Below are 18805 nucleotides of genomic sequence, written 5' to 3'. Positions count from 1 at the left end.
TCTCCTCCCTTCTCTGGCTCTATGAAGCCAGAGCTGTCAGGGGTGTGGAGATGGGAGAACAAGCAGGTGGGAAGGTGTATATAAACGACTGGCCCCACCATGATGCACAGAGCAAGCGTGACTTGGGTTGAGGTAATTCTGTGCTGACGTCCCTTTAACATTCTGACATGTATCCAGGAAGGATAGTTCTACAGCATCGTTGAGTAGCATACACTTTTGCTTAAGGTGTCTAGACATGAGCAGTGACACTTCATACATCTTGAAGTCCAATGTAGGAGTCACATTTCAGCAATATAGATAACTGTGCCCTATAAAGGTTACACATTCTCACTGCACACCTCTCCTGTACATAACATGACTGTTGGAGGAGCTTGTGAGAAGACCTATCAATCATTCTCCGTAAAAATAGTTGTTATACTGTCCTCATACACGTTAGCAGGGTGCGCAATGAGACATTTAGCTAAACCCCCTGTCTTCTTTAAGAAAAGAGGCTGTAAAATTGTAACCTTTTATTGACTGCAGATGTGACAGGAAGGGGTGAAACTATAGGATGCAATAACAGGAGCACTTTAGAATATATAACTGCACAGAGCATAAAACAGTCTGCAATAGAGTACCATGAGGTAATACATAGCTGATTACCTATTTAATACAACAAACGTTATAAACACAAGATTATAACACCTAGATAGTGCTTACCAACTATGCTTAGAGCAGGCTGTTTAAGAAGCATGAAGACCACGAATGGTGTAGTTTCTCCTAAGACACATGGAGGAGTAATGGCTGCTGTTCCCCTAAAGCCCCCGTTACACACTGCGATATCGCTAGCAATATCGCTGTAAAGTCACCGATTTTGTGACGTTGCAGCGATATTACTAGCGATATTGCTGCATGTGATACTTACCTCCGACCGGCTCCCCCGCTGATTATCGCTGATCGCGCGAGAAGCTGCTGGACCATTCCTCGTCGGCCACTTCCTGCGGCGCTTCCTGCTGTGACGACGAGCGACGCGTGGAGCTGGGCGGGAGGACGCAGGATCGCCGCGTCTGACAGGTAAGTAGCGATCCCCGTCCCCAGCGATGTCGCTGGTGAGATCTGCCTGAGTGGCAGCTCACTAGCGACCACCCAGCGATTCACCAGCGATCCTGACAGCGTCATATCGCTGGTCGGGATCGCTGGTGAGTCGCTAGGTGTAACGGTACCCTTAGTGTCATAAACAAGACTATGATGTAACAGGAACAATCCCACAATACATTGCAAATTAAACTAGAATCTAAGCATTAAACGGCCAGCAGGCAGTGCTGTTACCTTCCAGTATGAAGGATTAATACACACAAAAATACAATGTCTGTAATAATCGAAGACATAAAAAATGACTAGACCTTCTAGACAGCAATTGTATAGCTGGACAGAACAGTTGTAGTCAGAGGGGGTGAGTACTTCCACCCATCAGTTTTCAGTGCAAGCAGCAGTTGAAAACAAGTAGTTGCTGAACTGACCTGCTTAGTTGCTGCTGCTGAGTACTGCAAATCCCCCTCCTTTGTGCTGGCTGCGGCTGATGAACATTTGGAGCTGTGCTGTTCACGTGAGCCGTTATTTGCATCTGGCCATTGAGAACAGCTGAGTTTTGTGGGGGCGCTAGGCCCAACCAATCTGATGTTTATTACTCATTTTAAAGGGATGCTGGGCACAGAACAAGCACAGGTACTTGGCGCTTCAGTTGGACCAAAGCTTTGACTTCATTTGAACAAGCAGGTGGGAAGGTGTAATTGGCCGCCCCATGAAGTGGCAGGACTTGGCTTGAACAATGATTCTGTGCAGACTTTTTTTTTTTTTTTTCTAAGCTTGGTAATCAAATCGTCTTAGTGGAACAGTTATCCCCTTCCTGATGTGGCCTACTAGAACATAATGTCTGGTCCCTGTTCTTGATGCAAGCTGAGGAGCTGTGCATCCATTATCTGCAGAAAATAGCTATGATTTACATCCATGATCTGCCTCCAACAGTGGTTGCAGACTCGGCTCTGCCTGATGCTAACCACGTGTTGCAGTCAGTCTCTTAACAGCAGCCTTTACCGTGTAGGGCCTGGTGACATGCAGTTACATGCACCCATCGAGCCACTCATCCCTCACCACTTGATTGTGGGGTGCCAATGCATTGCTATATCAGCTGGCTCTGCTGAAGGCCACTGTCTATGCCACTTCTGTGCTCCTTTGAAGACCAATCTGTGCCTAGATTATAACTCAATATACACACTGCAATACAATTAGTATATGGAGTACAAGCAACTGTCTCGGGCTCATGTTGGGAGAGTAAAAACCTAAACCACAACTTCAGCTTTTATTTTTAGCTCTCCCACCCTTATTTACCTTATTAAATGGTTACAAAAATATGCATAAAGGTCCACGCTATCAAAAATGTTTGGTATGACGTAACAATAAAAAAAGCTAAAACTGAAATTTTTGGGAGCAGACTCTCTGCAAAAAAATGCAATAAGTGATCCAAAAAGCAGCAATAAAAAAAATCAGTCAACCTAATACATTAAAGCACAGCATGACTAAAATTTGTCTTAGATGAATTTCCCAACATTTTTTTCCACCACTAAAAAAAACTTGCTGTTTTTTTAATATTTATTTATTTTTTTTCTATTGAATGGTACAATTTTCTATCAAAACTGCAATGAAGGCACCGGACAAGCCTGCAAAATCACCTGGTTAAGAAGGGTGAAAATCTGAATCAACACCTGTTAAATTAGAGGGTTTAAGAGCATTGCATTTCTACACAAAGGTGCCAAGGAGGAATTGAGGGTTATCTGGACATGACTTCGCCATAGGCGACGTCCATATCAGACTTGGATCTGAAACCTGGACACCATCTCTGGCCCTCCCACAATCAGCCATTTTTGTTCCAGCTGATGTAATTGTATTGTTCCAATAAAATTGTCTTTTTATACCTTTATGGCACATAGCTTCTCTTTTCCTTTGATTTATGCTTAATTTTTGAAGCTGCTGCTAGGCATTCATCCTTTTTGGGGTTATGATGTAAAATTTCAACAAAACTACAAAAGGCAACTTCCCTTTGTAATGGCTACTGCTTCTATCTGCTTTCTGCTTCAATCTGATAATTTTCTATACAAGGATCAGACATCAATATATTACGACTTGACAGACCCTTTTATTGGTGCTTGCTGCTAACTCTTGGAGGCTAATTTTTGTTAGGGAGGACATCCTGGTGTCATACAAGAATGTGAGGTAAAAAAAAAAAAATCTTAAAAGACCTCTGCTAGAAGTTTGCACTCCAGACCAGGAAGATGAGGTGATTGTGTGGGGATGCCATCTAATGACTACAGTATAGGCCCTTTTACATTTAGCGATGCACCAGCGATCCGACCCAGTCAGGATTGCTGGTGCATTGCTAAATGATCACTAGTCAGCTTTCATACAGAAAGATCTCACAGCGATGCAGCGCACAATACTTACCTTTCACACACAGCGATCCAGACGTCCTCCCGCCAGCGTCGCTCATCTCACACAGCAGGAAGCAGATGACGAGAAATGGAGCCGCGCGATCAGCGATGGACAGCGGGGGAGCCGGTCGGAGGTAAGTATCACACATGGCGATATCGCTATAACGTCACAAAACCAGTGACGTTTTAGCAATATTGCTAGCGATATCGCATGTGTAAAAACCCCCTTATTTCTATCACTAACGTCTGGTACCTTCCCTTCTGCTTTCAAATGTGCCAGAATCACGCCTATCCTTAAAGCCAACCCTCGACCCAACCACTATGTCCAACTATCGCCCAGTATCACTGCTCCCATTCGCTTCCAAACTCTTGGAGCTGAAATTTCCTCCCATCTCTCATCTAACTTGCTCTTTGACAATCTACAATCTGGTTTCCACCCCATCACTCCACTGAGACAGCCTTGACCAGAATCACTAACGAACTACTTACAGCCAAAGCAAACAGACAATACTCTATACTCCTGCTTCTAGACCTGTCCTCTGCATTTGACACAGTTGACCACTGCCTCCTACTACAGATCCTCGACTCCTTTGGCATCAAAGACCTCGCCCTATCCTGAATCTCCTCAACCTTTCCAACCGCATATTCAGCGTCTCCCACACTACCTCCTCATCCCACCCTCTCTGGAGTCCCCCAAGGCTCTGTTCTAGGACCCCTTCTCTTCTCAATTTATACCCTTGGCCTGGGTCAACTCAAAGTCCCATGGATTCCAGTACCACCTTTATGCTGATGACACTCATATCTACCTCTGGCCCAGACGTCGCCTCTCTGCTGTCCAGAATCCCAGAGTGTCTATCAGCCATATCCTCCTTCTCTCGCTTCCTCAAGCTCAATGTGAACAAATCTGAACTCGTCATCTTTCCTCCATCTCGCAGATCTTCCTTACCTATCTATCATAATTGATGACATCATGCTTTCCCTAGTACCAGAAGCCCACTGCCTCAGAGTAACCCTTGACTCTGCCCTGTCCTTCAAACTGCACATCCAAGCTCTTTCTACCTCTTGTCACCTCCAGCTCAAAAATATTTCCAGAATCTTTCCTTTCCTCAACCCTCAATCTACTAAAATGTTTGTGCACGCGCTCATCTCCCACCTCAACTACTGCAACATCCTTTTCTGTGGTCTCCCTGCTAACACCCTCGCACCTCTCCAGTCCATCCTTAACTCTGCTGCCCGACTAATTCATCTTTCTCCTCGCTGCTACTCTGCTTCTCCCCTCTGCAAATCTCTTCACTGGCTCCCATTCCCTAAGCGTATCCAGTTCAAATTACTAATACTGACCTACAAGGCCTGTCTCCCCCATGTCTCTGAACTAATCTCCTAATACCTTTCTTCATGTAATCTCTGGTTATTCCAAGACCTCCTTCTCTCCTCCACACTGATTCGCTCCTCACCCAACCACCTCCAAGACTTCTCCCGAATTGCCCCTATCCTCTGGAATTCTTTGCCCCAACATGTCCGACTATCAACCACAGTTGGATCCTTCAGACGGAACCTGAAAGCCTACAGCCTGCAATGACCCTGCTACCTCCTCACCACTACCAGAGATATCACCTCAACCAACACCAACTGCGCAACCCACTAACCTACTGTCTCCTTCCCCACCATCCTGTAGCATGCAAGCCTGACAGATCAGGGTCATCTCCCCTCTGTATCAGTCTGTCATTGTTTGTCATTGTTAGTTTGTTTACTTTAAGTGATATCTGTAATTTGTATGTAACGGCACCATGGAATCAATGGTGCTATAGAAATGGAAATAAAAATAATTTGTCCTTTTCACATCAATGGGTTAAGCTGCAAGATGGAACTATGAAATTACCTAATCTTGTGTTTTTTTTTGTTTTTTTTTCTTTCAAATTGTATTGTTAGGAGCCGATAGATCAGGTGTATTTTGGGCCATTTTTGGCACTCTCAGAAGTGAGGCGGTCAATCCACGTCGGTAACCTGACCTTTAATGATGGATCTGAAGTTGAAAAACATTTGCTTTCTGATGTGATGAAGACCATAAAGCCATGGTTGGTGGTGCTAATGGATAATTATAGGGTAAGTGTCCTGCTGCTTCAAATCTTGATTTGAACCACTTGTAAAATTCTAAAGGCCCTTTTACATTTAGCGATGCACCAGCGATCCCACCCGGTCAGGATCGCTGGTGCATCGCTAAATGATCGCTAGTGAGCTTTCATACAGAAAGATCTCACAGCGATGCAGCAGCGACGCAGCGCACGATACTTGCCATTCACACACAGCGATCCAGACGTCCTCCCGCCCGCGTCCACACGTCGCTGGCGTCACAGCAGGAAGTCTCAGCAGGAAGCGCCCGACGAGAAATGGAGCCGGACATTCTCGCGCGATCAGCGATGGACAGCGGGGGAGCCGGTCGCTGGTAAGTATCACACATAGCGATATCGCTAGCAATATCGCTATAACGTCACAAAACCAGTGACGTTTTAGCGATATTGCTAGCGATATCGCTTAGTGTAAAACCCCCTTAACTCCCTGATCTTTCTCTTGCCTGATATCCTTTGTTCGAAGACCCCCCAATAACATCAAATGGATAGCTGGTCCAGCCTAAATCAGAGTTTAGACTACTTTTTAATATGTATATAGGCTTTTATGCCTTCAATTAAAGCCTGGGTACCAAATGTAATATTAGGTTCTAACACTTTTTTTTTTTTTTTTTTTTTTCTCTACAAATTGTTAATGAACAGGTGTGCTCAATTTTCAGTTGCAGTAATCTTGTAGAGTAAGGGCCCTGTTACACGCTTCACTGTCCCAGGGATCCCACCAATGATCCAACATGGATGGGATCGCTGGGCCGTAGTTAGCTGATAGCTGGTGAGCTGTCACATAGGCAGACTCACCAGCGATCAGGACCAGCGAGCACTCTGGTATCCAGGGTAAACAGCGGGTATCTAAGGCCTGTTTCACACTTCCGTTTTTCCCCATCAGTCAAAATCCGCCGTTTGGCAAAAAAACGGATCTGCCATTTTTATTGGCGGATCAGTTTTTTTTTTTCCCCATTGACTTGTATTAACGGTGGATCTTGATGAATGGTCATCCGTTCGATCTGCTTTTTTTACTGATTCGCCAAGATTTTGCTGTCCGCTGAGCAGACAGGACGGACAATGAAACGTTTTTTTTTCCCCCCGGCCGGATCCGCATTTTCTATTGCGCATGCCCGGGAGAAATGCCTGTGTTGGAAATTTAAACCTAAACTCATTTCTGCTCCCTCTCCCTCTCTCCCCAAATGTTGTCAGTACAGGAACGGATCCATCTGTTGTCTGCCATTTTTGCGGATTTTAACTGACGAAAAAAAACAAACAGACCTAAGCGCTGCACGGCTCTTAAGCCCCCGTTACACACTGCGATTTTTGTGACATTGCAGCGATATTGCTAGCGATATCGCATGTGATACTTGCCTCCGACCGGCTCCCCCGCTGGTTATTGCTGATCGCGCGAGAAGCTCCTGGACCATTCCTCGTCAGCCACTTCCTGCTGGGCTTCCTGTGGCGCCGACGAACGACGCGTGGAGCCGGGCGGGAGGACGCAGGATTGCCGCGTATGACAGGTAAGTAGCGATCCCCGTCCCCAGCAATGTCGCTGGTGAGATCTGCCTGTGTGGCAGCTCACTAGCGACCACCTAGCGATGCACCAACGATCCTGACCGCGTCATATCGCTAGTCGGGACCGCTGGTGCATCTCTAGGTGTAACATTACCCTTAGTTACCCGCTGTGTACCCTGGATACCAGTTCCCAGCGTCTGCTGTATGGCACTAGGAGCTCGCTGATCGTTGGTCTCTCTCGCTGTCACACGCAGTGATGTGTGTTGCCCAGTGGGAGACCAACGATAGATTTATGGCTCAGACCATTAGGCAACAATAAACTATCATCCAACTGATTGTTGCTACGTGTCACACGCAACGATGTCGTTTCAACATCATTCACAATATCGTTGCATGTAACGAGGCCTTAACATTATTAGTCTGGGTTACCAAATGGATGTTTTTTTAATAATATAACTTATTTCTATAGCGCCAACATATTCCGCAGCACTTTAAATTATAGAGGGGACTTCTACAGACAATAGACATTACAGCATAGCAATTACCACATAGATCAAAACAAGCTTACAATCTATAAGGAAAAAGGGAGACACGGAAGGTAACAATTGCTTCTATTGTTCGGACCAGCCATAGTGTAAGAATCGGGTGTTCTTGTAATGCTGCATGAACCAGTTACCAGTCTAAATATGTAACAGTACAGACACAGGGCTATTAAATGCATAAAGCATGTGAGAACATGATGCAAGGAACCTGGTTATGGTAAATCTTGAATGAGCCACACAGGGATATTTAGGTTAATGCGTTGAGGCTATAGGCTAGTCTGAAAAATCAAAACGTACCTTAACAGATACCAGGAATGTTTGAATGTTGATTAATAAATTTATATTTTTTAAAATTAACTTCAAAGATTACATAATATAGGTGCTCATAGATCAATCAGAAACAGGTGGGAATAAACACAAACAGCCAGGTCACAAAATGAATTATATATAAAATTCTAGGTGGAACATAACTCATGTATCCATGAATACTCCTAATGAAGTTGCACAAGTTTATAAATAATTTGAAAGCAGCTTGATCAGCAAATCATTACATGTAATGCATTACAAAAATTATATCATGGCGCCTGACCGCTGCTAGCAATAAAGTGTCTGTGCAAACAAAAGATGGACTTGTATCTCTGTAAGAGCAGAAACTAAATAATACAAAGTTTGTCCTATTGAAAAAAATTAGCCACCATTATATGCAAAATATGTTAGAGTACCTGTAATGATGTGTCAGGACCCACCACGTATCCCCTGATGTGCATTTCGGCGTTCTTCAAAAGTTTGCCACACTTCATTCACAAAAGTGAGCCACACTTCATTCACAAAAGTTAAATTGAGGTACCATTTGTTACATGTTTGAAAGAAATGACAAAAACAGGTTTGAAGTTTAGTATAGGATGAGCCTCAGCAATTACTCTAGATTGCTACTTACAAAGCCTGATTCCAGATATCCCTACATAAATTCCTTTTGGCAATCTCCTTGTCCCCCTCGCAAAAAAGGCAATAATGGTTTAGAAGAGCGACTTTAACCCCTTCCCGACCTTTGACGCCACATGGACGTCATGAAAATACGACCCATGACTCCTATGTGGCGTCATGAATTGATTGCCCCCCTGCGGGTCGGGTGACTGGGGTCACTGAAAGGTCACCCGACCCGCACAGAGGACCCTTCATAGTTAACCCCAGGGGGCGTGGCTTAGCCCACACATGCCTATGATCGCTTTGATTGGCTGTTAAAAGTGAAACCGCCAATCAGAGCGATAGTAATATTTCACCAATGAACGCCAGGATAGAATCATAGAATCGTAGAGTTGGAAGGGACCTCCTGGGCCATCTGGTCCAACCCCCTGCTCAAAGCAGGATTCGCTAAATCATCCCAGTCAGATGTCTGTCCAGCCTCTGTTTGAAGACTTCCATTGAAGGAGAACTCACCACTTCTTGTGGCAGCCTGTTCCACTCATTGATCACTCACTGTCAAAAAGTTTTTTCTAATATCTAATCTGTCTCCTCCCATTCAGTTTCATCCCATTGCTTCTAGTCTTTCCTTGTGCAAATGAGAATAAAGTTGATCCTTCTACAATGTGACAGCCCTTTAGATATTTGTAGACAGCTATTAAGTCTCCTCTCAGTCTTCTCTTTTGCAAAATAAACATTCCCAAATCCTGCAACCTTTCCTCATAAGACAGGGTTTGCAGACCAGTCACCATTCTGGTCGCTCTTTTCTGAACTTGCTCCAGTTTGTTGTCTTTTTTAAAATGTGGTGCCCAAAACTGGACACAATATTCCAGATGAGGTCTGACCAAAGAGGAGTAGAGGGAAATAATGACTTCACGTGATCTAGACTGTATGCTTCTGTTAATACATCCTAGAATTGCATTTGCCTTTTTTGCTGCTGCATCACACTGTTGACTCATATTCAGTCTGTGATCTATTAGTATACCCAAGTCTTTTTCACATGTGCTGTCACTTAGCCCTATTCCTCCCATTCTGTATATGCTTTTTTCATTTTTATTGCCCAGATGTAGTACTTTGCATTTCTCCCTGTTAAAAACCATTCTGTTAGTTGCTGCCCACTTCTCCAGTTTATTTAAATCTTTTTGAATACTCTCGCTCTTTAGTATTAGCTATCCCTCCTAGCTTTGTGTCATCAGCAAATTTAATCAGTTTACCCTCAATTCCTTCATCTAAATCGTTGATAAAGATGTTGAACAATACAGGGCCCAGGACAGAGCCCTGTGGTACCCCACTTGAGACATTCTTCCAACTGGATGTGCAGCCATTTACGACCACTCTTTGGGTCCGATCACTAAGCCAGTTATGAATCCACCTAACAGTTGCCTTGTCCATTCCATACTTAGTCATTTTTTCAATAAGGATTGTATGAGAGACTTTGTCAAATGCTTTGCTGAAGTCAAGATATACTATATCTACAGCATTTCCTTGATCCACCCAATCAGTGATTCCGTCATAGAAGGAAATTAAGTTAGTCTGACATGACTTATTAGTTACAAACCCATGCTGACTATGTTTAATCACTTTATTCTTATCCAGGTATTGACATACATGTTTAATAATTTGTTCAAAGATCTTTCCTGGTATAGAAGTCAGACTCACCGGCCTATAGTTGCCTGGGTCCACCTTCTTCCCCTTTTTGAAGATGGGAACAACATTTGCTCTTCTCCAGTCTTCTGGGACTTCTCCTGTTCTCCAAGAATTTTCAAAGATTATGGAGAGGGGTTCAAAAATTTCTTCTGCTATCTCCTTCAGTACTCTGGGGTGTAATTCATCTGGACCTGGAGACTTGAATTCATTTAGGTTAGCTAAGTGTTTCCTCACTATCTTTCTGTTTATAGATATCCTGGATTCTTCTATTCCCTTAATAGGACAGTGAATAACAGTTGATGTTACATTTCCTTTCTGAGAGAAAACAGATGCAAAATAGGAATTTAAAAGTTCAGCCTTCTCAACATCCTGTCTTACCATTTCATCATTTTCATCCTGTAAAAATCCTATAGCATCTTTGACTTTTCTTTTACTTTTGACATATCCCCAAAATCCTTTATTATTCCTTTTGACATCTCTTGCAAGCCTCAATTCATTTTCAGCTTTAGATAATCTGATATGTGCCCTGCAGGTTCTGCAGACAGCATTATATTCTTCTTTAGATATGCCTCCCTCTTTCCATTTTATAAACATTTTTTTCTTCCTTTTTAGCATGTGCCTAAGTTCTGTGTTCATCCATCCTGGTTTCCTTAAATGCTTCCTATTCTTCCCTCTTTTCGGAATTGTTAACAACTGTGCTCTGAGAATTTCATTTTTCAAGATTTCCCATCCTTCCTGGACATTTTTGTCTGTAAGGATATCCAGCCATTGGATCCCTCCAATTCTCTTTCTGAATCCCTTAAAATCTGCCTTTCTGAAGTCTAACCTTGACGTCTGAGTCTTCACAGGTCTTCCGCCTCTAGTTATCCAAAATTCTAAAATAGCATGGTCGCTACCTCCTAGGGTCCCAGCCACTTTTACCTCCTCAACCATTTCCTCCCTGTTTATAAGGATTAGATCCAAGGTAGCAGTTCCCCTTGTTTTCTCCCTTACCTTTTGGAAGATAAAGTTGTCAGCAAGAGAGGATAAGAATTTCCTTGACCTGTTGGTTTTGCCTGAGAGAGATTCCCAACAAATGTCTGGATAGCTGAAATCTCCCATGACAACTGTCATGTTTTTTGGAGAACTTGGCCATTTGATGCATAAAGAGTTCATCCATATCTGCAGCTTGCACAGGCGGCCTGTAGTAAATGCCTACAATGGTGTCCTTTCCATTGTTCTGTCCTTGTATTCTTACCCAAACAGTTTCCACAGAACTCCCAGTCTCTGAAGCTTCAATCTCTGTGCAGATATACACGTTTCTAACATACAATGCGACACCCCAAATACGACTCTGGTGGGACTCGAACCCACAACCTTTGAATCACATCAGCTCCCTAGAAATACAATGCGCTATCCATTGCGCCACAGAGCCACAAGCCGGTACTCAGCAGGCCGAATGAATGACACCTGCTAGCCCCAGAGGGGGCGGTATTGGGAATGGCTGGTTAATTAACTGCCTCAGGTCAGTGGAGAGGCTCTTCTGGCCCTGTGTTATCTCAGGATGGCGTCGCATGAGCAGCCATAGCATCTGGACGAGCTACAGACACTGCCTCAAGCTTCAGAGAGGCCCCAGCAGCGATCGAGCAGCAGCCGCTCTGAGAAACGTGGGGATACTCAGAGGGCGAAACCTGAAAAGTCCACAAGCCGTAAAGGATCAGCGGCTCCGATGGACCCCCCCACAGAACCCGGTACTGTGCTGTTAACAGCCAGGGTAAGTGAGCTACGAGAGTTCACCTTGCTGATTCTCTGCCCCCCCTTATGTTCCCCCTCTCCATTCTGCCAGGGAAAGAAGTGCTCTGGGAAGAGCAAGCACAGAGTCTGCTGAATGCGGGGTTTTCCTCCCGGACGGTCGGGAAGGGATGCTGTGTAGACCCTGCATACATCACCTGGTCTCGGAAGAGACCACTGACTTGATCTCCAGTATAGGGGAGATACTCAGGAGGTTAGGGGTTCGGTTAGATCCCTATCTCCAGTTACAAGGTCCAGAAGAAAAAAAAAAAATCAGATTCATCATCTGAATCCAGATCGGGCCACTCCTGTTTCCCACTAGAACAGGTCAATCATCTAGTAAAGGTGGTAAACACCACAATGGAGATTGAGGAGACCCTGGTAGAAAGGTCAGTACAAGATTCAATATTCTGGGGATTGGACTGGAAAAATCGAAGGTCCTTCCCATTGGTAGACAAGATTAGTGCCCTTATTACAAGGAGTGGAAAGCCCAAGAGAAAAGGCTCCCTATCTCCTGCCTTCAAAAGAAGGTATCCATTTGAAGAAACTGCTTCATCCTCATGGGACAAAGCCCAAGATTGGATGCGGCTATCGCCAAAGCATGCAAAAAGACGTCCCTACCCTTGGAGGATCTTGGTACCTTAAAAGACCCGTTGGACAGAAAGGCAGACGGGTTCCTTAAAGGAACCTGGGAAACATCAGCTGGTGCCCTACGGCCAGCAATGGCGGCCACATGCACCGCCAGGTCCTTAACGGTATGGTTGGACCAGTTGGAAGAGCAGATTAGAGATAGTCTCAAGGCAGGACATTCTTTTCTCCCTCTCTACAGCCCAGGGAGCGGCGGCCTTCCTCTCAGACGCATCGGCAGGCTCGGTGCAGTTAGCGGCCAGATCCGCAGCCCTCTCCAATGCCGCCCTTAGGACCTTGTGGCTCAAATGCTGGCCAGGTGACGTGCAGGCCAGATCAAAGTTATGCGGTATCCCATGCGAAAGGGATTTACTTGTTAAAGTGCTGGATGAGCTCTTAGAGAAGGCTGGCGACAGCAAGAAATGCTTTCCCTATTTAGGAAGACCGCCTTACAGAAGACACTCCTTCAGAAGGTGGTTTGATTGTAGGAGAACAACAAGGGAAAGACCCAGATATGACCCCAGGAGGAAAGGTAGGGGGTATATGTTTAATACACCTCGGGACCGCAGCGATCCCAAATGATTGCCGGACCAGGTGGGAGGGAGGTTGTTGTCCTTCTACCCAGCCTGGTCTCGTATTTCGAATAGTCCGTGAATACGGAGCATCATTAGAACAGGACTGAGGTTTGAATTCCTGCAGACTCCGTGTGAAAAGTTTCTTCTAACCCCTATCCGTTCTGCATCTACAGAACAGAAGGCATTGGAGGCGGAGATCCAGGATCTTCTCCAGAAAGGGGTCTTGGTGAAGGTTCCTGAGCTACAAGGAGGTAAGGGGTTCTACTCCCCCCTCTTTCTAGTTAAAAAGCCGGACGGCTCCTTCCGCACCATTATTAATCTCAGAAGCCTCTATAAATTCATTGAACTTCACTTTCAAAATGGAGTCGGTAAAATCGGCAATTAAACTGCTATTCAGTGAGTGCTTTATGATAGTCTTAGACCTTAAAGACGCCTATTCTCATGTCCCGATTAGAGTTGAGCGATACCAGCCGATACTTGAAAATATCGGATCGGAATGGATCGGCCGATCTTAAAAAAAAAAAAAAAAAAAAAAAAAGTATCGGTATCGCCGATTCCGATACCGGGAACCAATGCAAGTCAATGGGGCCAAAATATCGGAATTAAAAAAAACCCTTTCTTTCCTTGTAGGTTAATTCTACATGAAGAAAAACAACTAAGAATAATGTAGAATGTATTGTGGGAGGTGGAGGAGACATTAAAGCCATAGAGGTTTAGCCCAATCAAATGGAATAGCAGGAATTAAACTTTTTTTTTTAAAGATGTTAGGAGTTACAAAGATATTGACTATGTTAGCCTCATTTATATTTTGCCAGACATGTATGTCTTCTTCTTCTACTTCCTTTTTTTACATTCTTCTTCTTCTTCTACTACTTCCTTTTTTTACATTCTTCTTCTTATTCCTTTTTTTACATTCTTCTTCTTCTTCTTCTTCTTCTTCTTCTTCTTCTTCTTCTTCTTCTTCTTCTTCTTCTTCTTCTTCTTTCCTTCTTCTTCTTTCCTTCTTCTTCTTTCCTTCTTCTTCTTTCCTTCTTCTTCTTCTTCTTCTTCTTCTTCTTCTTCTTCTTCTTTCCTTCTTCTTCTTCTTCTTTTCTTCTTCTTCTTCTTCTTCTTCTTCTTCTTCTTCTTCTTCTTCTTCTTCTTTCCTGCTTCTTCTTCTTCTTCTTTCCTGCTTCTTCTTCTTTCCTGCTTCTTCTTCTTCTTCTTTCCTGCTTCTTCTTCTTCTTCTTTCCTGCTTCTTCTTCTTCTTCTTTCCTGCTTCTTCTTCTTCTTCTTTCCTGCTTCTTCTTCTTCTTCTTTCCTGCTTCTTCTTCTTCTTCTTTCCTGCTTCTTCTTCTTCTTCTTCTTCTTCTTCTTCTTTCCTGCTTCTTCTTCTTCTTCTTCTTCTTTCCTGCTTCTTCTTCTTCTTCTTCTTCTTCTTCTTCTTCTTCTTCTTCTTCTTTCCTTCTTCTTCTTTCCTTCTTCTTCTTTCCTTCTTCTTCTTTCCTTCTTCTTCTTCTTCTTCTTCTTCTTCTTCTTCTTCTTCTTTCCTTCTTCTTCTTCTTCTTTTCTTCTTCTTCTTCTTCTTCTTCTTCTTCTTCTTCTTCTTCTTCTTCTTCTTTCCTGCTTCTTCTTCTTCTTCTTTCCTGCTTCTTCTTCTTTCCTGCTTCTTCTTCTTCTTCTTTCCTGCTTCTTCTTCTTCTTCTTTCCTGCTTCTTCTTCTTCTTCTTTCCTGCTTCTTCTTCTTCTTCTTTCCTGCTTCTTCTTCTTCTTCTTTCCTGCTTCTTCTTCTTCTTCTTTCCTGCTTCTTCTTCTTCTTCTTCTTCTTCTTCTTCTTTCCTGCTTCTTCTTCTTCTTCTTCTTCTTTCCTGCTTCTTCTTCTTCTTCTTCTTCTTTCCTGCTTCTTCTTCTTCTTCTTCTTCTTCTTCTTCTTCTTCTTCTTCTTCTTCTTCTTCTTCTTCTTCTTCTTCTTCTTCTTCTTCTTCTTCTTCTTCTTCTTCTTCTTCTGCTTCTTCTTTCCTGCTTCTTCTTTCCTGCTTCTTCTTTCCTGCTTCTTCTTTCCTGCTTCTTCTTTCCTGCTTCTTCTTTCCTGCTTCTTCTTTCCTGCTTCTTCTTTCCTGCTTCTTCTTTCCTGCTTCTTCTTTCCTGCTTCTTCTTTCCTGCTTCTTCTTTCCTGCTTCTTCTTTCCTGCTTCTTCTTTCCTGCTTCTTCTTCTTCTTCTTCTTCTTCTTCTTCTTCTTCTTCTTCTTCTTCTTCTTCTTTCCTGCTTCTTCTTTCCTGCTTCTTCTTTCTCTTCTTCTTTCCTGCTTCTTCTTTCCTGCTTCTTCTTTCCTGCTTCTTCTTTCCTGCTTCTTCTTTCCTGCTTCTTCTTCTTCTTCTTCTTCTTCTTCTTCTTCTTCTTTCCTGCTTCTTCTTCTTCTTCTTCTTCTTCTTCTTCTTTCCTGCTTCTTCTTCTTCTTCTTCTTCTTTCCTGCTTCTTCTTCTTCTTCTTTCCTGCTTCTTCTTCTTCTTCTTTCCTGCTTCTTCTTCTTCTTCTTTCCTTCTTCTTCTTCTTCTTTCCTTCTTCTTCTTCTTCTTCTTCTTCTTCTTCTTCTTCTTCTTCTTCTTCTTCTTCTTCTTCTTCTTCTTTCCTGCTTCTTCTTCTTCTTCTTTCCTGCTTCTTCTTCTTCTTCTTTCCTGCTTCTTCTTCTTCTTCTTCTTCTTCTTTCCTTCTTCTTCTTCTTCTTCTTTCCTGCTTCTTCTTCTTCTTCTTCTTCTTCTTCTTCTTCTTCTTCTTCTTCTTCTTCTTCTTCTGCTTCTGCTTCTTCTTCTTCTTCTTCTTCTTCTTCTTCTTCTTCTTCTTCTTCTTCTTTCCTGCTTCTTCTTCTTCTTCTTCTTCTTTCCTGCTTCTTCTTCTTCTTCTTCTTCTTTCCTGCTTCTTCTTCTTCTTCTCTTCTTCTTCTTCTTCTTCTTCTTCTTCTTCTTCTTTCCTGCTTCTTCTTCTTCTTCTTCTTCTTCTTCTTCTTCTTCTTCTTCTTCTTCTTCTTCTTCTGCTTCTTCTTCTTCTTCTTCTTCTTCTGCTTCTTCTTCTTCTTCTTCTTCTTCTTCTTCTTCTTCTTCTTTCCTGCTTCTTCTTCTTCTTCTTCTTCTTTCCTGCTTCTTCTTCTTCTTCTTCTTCTTTCCTGCTTCTTCTTCTTCTTCTTCTTCTTTCCTGCTTCTTCTTCTTCTTCTTCTTCTTTCCTGCTTCTTCTTCTTCTTCTTCTTCTTTCCTGCTTCTTCTTCTTCTTCTTCTTCTTTCCTGCTTCTTCTTCTTCTTCTTCTTCTTCTTCTTCTTCTTCTTCTTCTTCTTTCCTGCTTCTTCTTCTTCTTCTTTCCTGCTTCTTCTTCTTCTTCTTTCCTGCTTCTTCTTCTTCTTCTTCTTCTTTCCTGCTTCTTCTTCTTCTTTCCTGCTTCTTCTTCTTCTTCTTCTTCTTTCCTGCTTCTTCTTCTTCTTTCCTGCTTCTTCTTCTTCTTCTTCTTCTTCTTCTTCTTTCCTGCTTCTTCTTCTTCTTCTTCTTCTTTCCTGCTTCTTCTTCTTCTTCTTCTTCTTCTTCTTCTTCTTCTTCTTTCCTGCTTCTTCTTCTTCTTCTTCTTCTTTCCTGCTTCCTTCTTCTTCTTCTTCTTCCTCTTCTTCTTTCTCTTCTTTCTCTTCTTCTTCTTTCCTGCTTCTTCTTTCTTCTTCTTCTTTTCCTGCTTTTCTTCTTCTTCTTCTTCTTCTTTCCTGCTTTCTTCTTCTTCTTCTTCTTTCCTGCTTCTTCTTCTTCTTCTTCTTCTTTCCTGCTTCTTCTTCTTCTTCTTCTTCTTCTCTTTCCTGCTTCTTCTTCTTCTTTCCTGCTTCTTCTTCTTCTTCTTCTTCTTCCTGCTTCTTCTTCTTCTTTCCTGCTTCTTCTTCTTCTTCTTCTTCTTTCCTGCTTCTTCTTCTTCTTTCCTTGCTTCTTCTTCTTTCCTGCTTCTTCTTCTTCTTCTTTCCTGCTTCTTCTTCTTCTTCTTTCCTGCTTCTTCTTCTTCTTCTTTCCTGCTTCTTCTTCTTCTTCTTTCCTGCTTCTTCTTCTTCTTCTTTCCTTCTTCTTCTTCTTCTTCTTTCCTGCTTCTTCTTCTTCTTCTTCTTCTTTCCTGCTTCTTCTTCTTTCTTCTTCTTCTTCTTCTTCTTTCCTGCTTTCTTCTTCTTCTTCTTCTTTCCTGCTTCTTCTTCTTCTTCTTCTTCTTTCCTGCTTCTTCTTCTTCTTCTTCTTTCCTGCTTCTTCTTCTTCTTCTTCTTTCCTGCTTCTTCTTCTTCTTCTTCTTTCCTGCTTCTTCTTCTTCTTCTTCTTTCCTGCTTCTTCTTCTTTCCTGCTTCTTCTTCTTTCCTGCTTCTTCTTCTTCTTCTTCTTCTTTCCTGCTTCTTCTTCTTCTTCTTCTTCTTTCTTCTTCTTCTTCTTCTTCTTCTTCTTCTTCTTCTTCTTCTTCTTCTTCTTCTTCTTCTTCTTCTTCTTCTTCTTCTTCTTCTTTCCTGCTCTTCTTCTTTTCTTCTCTTCTTCTTTCCTGCTTCTTCTTCTTCTTCTTCTTCTTCTTCTTCTTCTTCTTTCCTTCTTCTTCTTCTTCTTCTTTCCTTCTTCTTCTTCTTCTTCTTCTTCTTCTTTTCTTCTTCTTCTTCTTCTTCTTCTTCTTCTTCTTCTTCTTCTTCTTCTTCTTCTTCTTCTTCTTTCCTGCTTCTTCTTCTTCTTCTTCTTCTTCTTCTTTCCTGCTTCTTCTTCTTCTTCTTCTTCTTCTTCTTCTTCTTTCCTTCTTCTTCTTCTTCTTCTTTCCTTCTTCTTCTTCTTTCCTTCTTCTTCTTCTTTTCTTCTTCTTCTTCTTCTTCTCTTCTTCTTCTTCTTCTTCTTCTTCTTCTTCTTCTTCTTCTTCTTCTTCTTCTTCTTTCCTGCTTCTTCTTCTTCTTCTCTGCTTCTTCTTCTTCTTCTTCTTCTTCTTCTTCTTCTTCTTCTTCTTCTTCTTCTTCTTTCCTGCTTCTTCTTCTTCTTCTTTCCTGCTTCTTCTTTCCTTCTTCTTTCTTCTTCTTCTTCTTCTTCTTCTTTCCTGCTTCTTCTTTTCTTCTTCTTCTTCTTCTTCTTCTTCTTCTTTTCTTCTTCTTCTTCTTCTTCTTCCTGCTTCTTCTTCTTCCTGCTTCTTCTTCTTCTTCTTCTTCTTCTTCTTCTTCTTTCCTGCTTCTTCTTCTTCTTCTTCTTCTTCGTTCTTCTTCTTCTTTCCTGCTTCTTCTCTTCTTCTTCTTCTTCTTCTTTCCTGCTTCTTCTTCTTCTTCTCTTCTTCTTCTTCTTCTTCTTCTTCTTCTTCTTCTTCTTCTTCTTCTTCTTCTTTCCTTCTTCTTCTTCTTCTTCTTTCTCCTTCTTCTTCTTCTTCTTCTTCTTCTTCTTCTTCTTCTTCTTCTTTCCTTCTTCTTCTTCTTCTTCTTCTTTCCTGCTTCTTCTTTCCTGCTTCTTCTTCCTTCTTCTTCTTCTTCTTCTTCTTCTTCTTCTTCTTCTTCTTCTTCTTCTTCTTCTTCTTCTTCTTCTTCTTCTTCTTCTTCTTCTTCTTCTTTCCTGCTTCTTCTTCTTCTTCTTCTTCTTCTTCTTCTTCTTTCCTGCTTC

The 18805-nt window shown here is 42.5% G+C and overlaps 1 protein-coding gene and 1 non-coding gene across 5 annotated transcripts in view; one reads left to right on the top strand and one right to left on the bottom strand.

Annotated features, from left to right (window-relative positions):
• The window catches only part of LOC141053675 (probable serine carboxypeptidase CPVL), an 83519-nt gene extending 77904 nt beyond the window's left edge, over positions 1 to 5615 (top strand). For all 4 annotated transcript variants that reach the window (XM_073550702.1, XM_073550699.1, XM_073550700.1 and 1 more), the window contains exon 11: positions 5394 to 5615. In XM_073550702.1, the coding sequence (XP_073406803.1) occupies positions 5394 to 5600 (207 nt within the window). In that variant the 3' untranslated portion in view covers positions 5601 to 5615. The remainder of the gene's footprint in view (positions 1 to 5393) is intronic.
• Positions 5616 to 11564: 5949 nt separating this feature from the next.
• TRNAR-UCU (transfer RNA arginine (anticodon UCU)) lies at positions 11565 to 11650 on the bottom strand. Its single transcript is given in 2 exon segments — positions 11565 to 11600; positions 11614 to 11650. It is a non-coding gene; the product is annotated as a tRNA-Arg (tRNA).
• Between the last annotated feature and the right edge of the window lie 7155 nt (positions 11651 to 18805).

The sequence above is a fragment of the Dendrobates tinctorius genome, unplaced genomic scaffold (genome assembly GCF_039654945.1).
Source record: "Dendrobates tinctorius isolate UK_male_01 unplaced genomic scaffold, ASM3965494v1 ptg000167l, whole genome shotgun sequence".
In the NCBI taxonomy this organism is placed as follows: domain Eukaryota; kingdom Metazoa; phylum Chordata; class Amphibia; order Anura; family Dendrobatidae; genus Dendrobates; species Dendrobates tinctorius.
Note: the sequence above shows the minus strand (reverse complement) of the source record. Positions and strands in the feature narration are given on the sequence as shown.